Source organism: Eucalyptus grandis, chromosome 1 (genome assembly GCF_016545825.1).
Source record: "Eucalyptus grandis isolate ANBG69807.140 chromosome 1, ASM1654582v1, whole genome shotgun sequence".
NCBI classification, from domain to species: Eukaryota; Viridiplantae; Streptophyta; class Magnoliopsida; order Myrtales; family Myrtaceae; genus Eucalyptus; species Eucalyptus grandis.
Genome location: NC_052612.1, coordinates 46238713 through 46240311, shown reverse-complemented (window position 1 = coordinate 46240311; position 1599 = coordinate 46238713). Strand labels below are relative to the sequence as shown.

At 42.3% G+C, this 1599-nt stretch overlaps 1 protein-coding gene across 1 annotated transcript; it reads left to right on the top strand.

Annotated features, from left to right (window-relative positions):
* The first annotated feature begins 256 nt into the window (after nucleotides 1–256).
* LOC104414801 (dirigent protein 21) lies at nucleotides 257–835 on the top strand. Its single transcript, XM_010025987.2, has one exon. It carries the CDS (start codon nucleotides 257–259, stop codon nucleotides 833–835), a length of 579 nt encoding a protein of 192 aa, XP_010024289.2.
* Nucleotides 836–1599: the final 764 nt, after the last annotated feature.

Below are 1599 nucleotides of genomic sequence, written 5' to 3'. Positions count from 1 at the left end.
ATCACTACCATTTTATCACAAAACAACTTCTTAAACTATCAGTTTACAGCTACCGTACAACTAACATTATTCTGTTTTGGGCTTTCAAGCTCTGCACGAAAAATTAGAGTGTCAGTGAAAGCTTCTCTGTAGTTAAATAGAGCAAAATCTACAGATGGAATTATACATGAACCTCGGCAGTCTCTTCAACACGCATCAAAGCTCCCTCTATCCCTCCATTTCTCTCTCTCTCTCTCTCTCTCTCTCTCTCTCACATATGGCTCCCTTCAAGACAAGTTTCACCATCTTGGCCGCATTCTTTTCCCTCACCTTTCTCACTACGATCAAATCCGAGACACTGTTCGCTCGAGAACTATCTGCTCCAGATCAGTTCGGGCTCAAAACCGAGAAGATGACCCATCTCCGCTTCTATCTTCACGACATAGTCACCGCGCAGCACCCTACTGCCGTGCCCGTCGCCCAAGCAGCGACAACAAATACATCATCTACGTCTTTTGGTCTCGTCTTGGTCATAGACGACCCGTTGACCGTGGGCCCAGACCTGAACTCAACGCTCGTCGGTAGAGCTCAGGGAATGTTTGTGATGTCATCACAAAGCGAGGTGAGCCTCACCATGATGATGAACTTGGTTTTCACGGAAGGAGCGTACAAGGGGAGCACGTTGAGCGTCTTGGCGCAGAACTTAGTTTTGAAGAATCCGAGGGAGCTGGCCATCTTCGGCGGGACTGGCGTTTTCCGGTTTGCTCGTGGATATATTCAGCTGAGAACTCACACTATCAACATGACGACGCTGAATGCGATCGTGAAGTACGATGCTTACGCATTACATTACTGATGGTGAGCGTACGAGAACGAGCGCCGCGATGATAAAGGAAGCTTTATTTCTGTGCTTGTAAAAGAAGAGAAAATAAAAGGGAGGGGGAGACTGATTTTAGGGCGTATTCAATTGAGAGCCTGTCCAAAACTACTGGTACTTCTAGCGGTCAGTTGGGGGAAGATATTCCAGAGAAAATAACCTTGTCTTTTTTGTTCTTGTTTTAGGAAAAGATCAAGAGGGCATGTTCAAGTTCTATGAGTCAATTTCCATATCTCTTGATGCAATTTCGGAATTCGATTCTTGCTAAATTGTCAAATGGTATGACCGACTTATTTCACTAAGCATTGGAGAGAAAAAAAAGAAGACATTTTTGCCTTATAACCATGACCTAGCTTGATGTATAGTTGGTAACTATAATTTCACTAAACTTTGCAAGTAAACACGTGTTTGTTTATTAAAAAGCATCTTTGATTAATCTCTAGATTACAAGTAGTGTATTTAACAATCAACCATGTTAGCATTGACTTTTTTGGATATTTACTTGTTGCAACCTACCCTCAAGGGGCCACCCTTGGGAAATAGACTCAGAGGTATTCAGTCGAAAGATGGTTTGAATTAGCATTCACAAAAGATAGCTCGAGCACATGTGATCCGAAACAACCCATCGTTTCGAGTGCAAACTCTTCCAAATTTATACTTTAAGTGATGTTGGGATACTCAATTTTACATTCATAACAACTTAATATTTTTAGGAGTTGCCACTAGTTATTTAGGGTCTACTT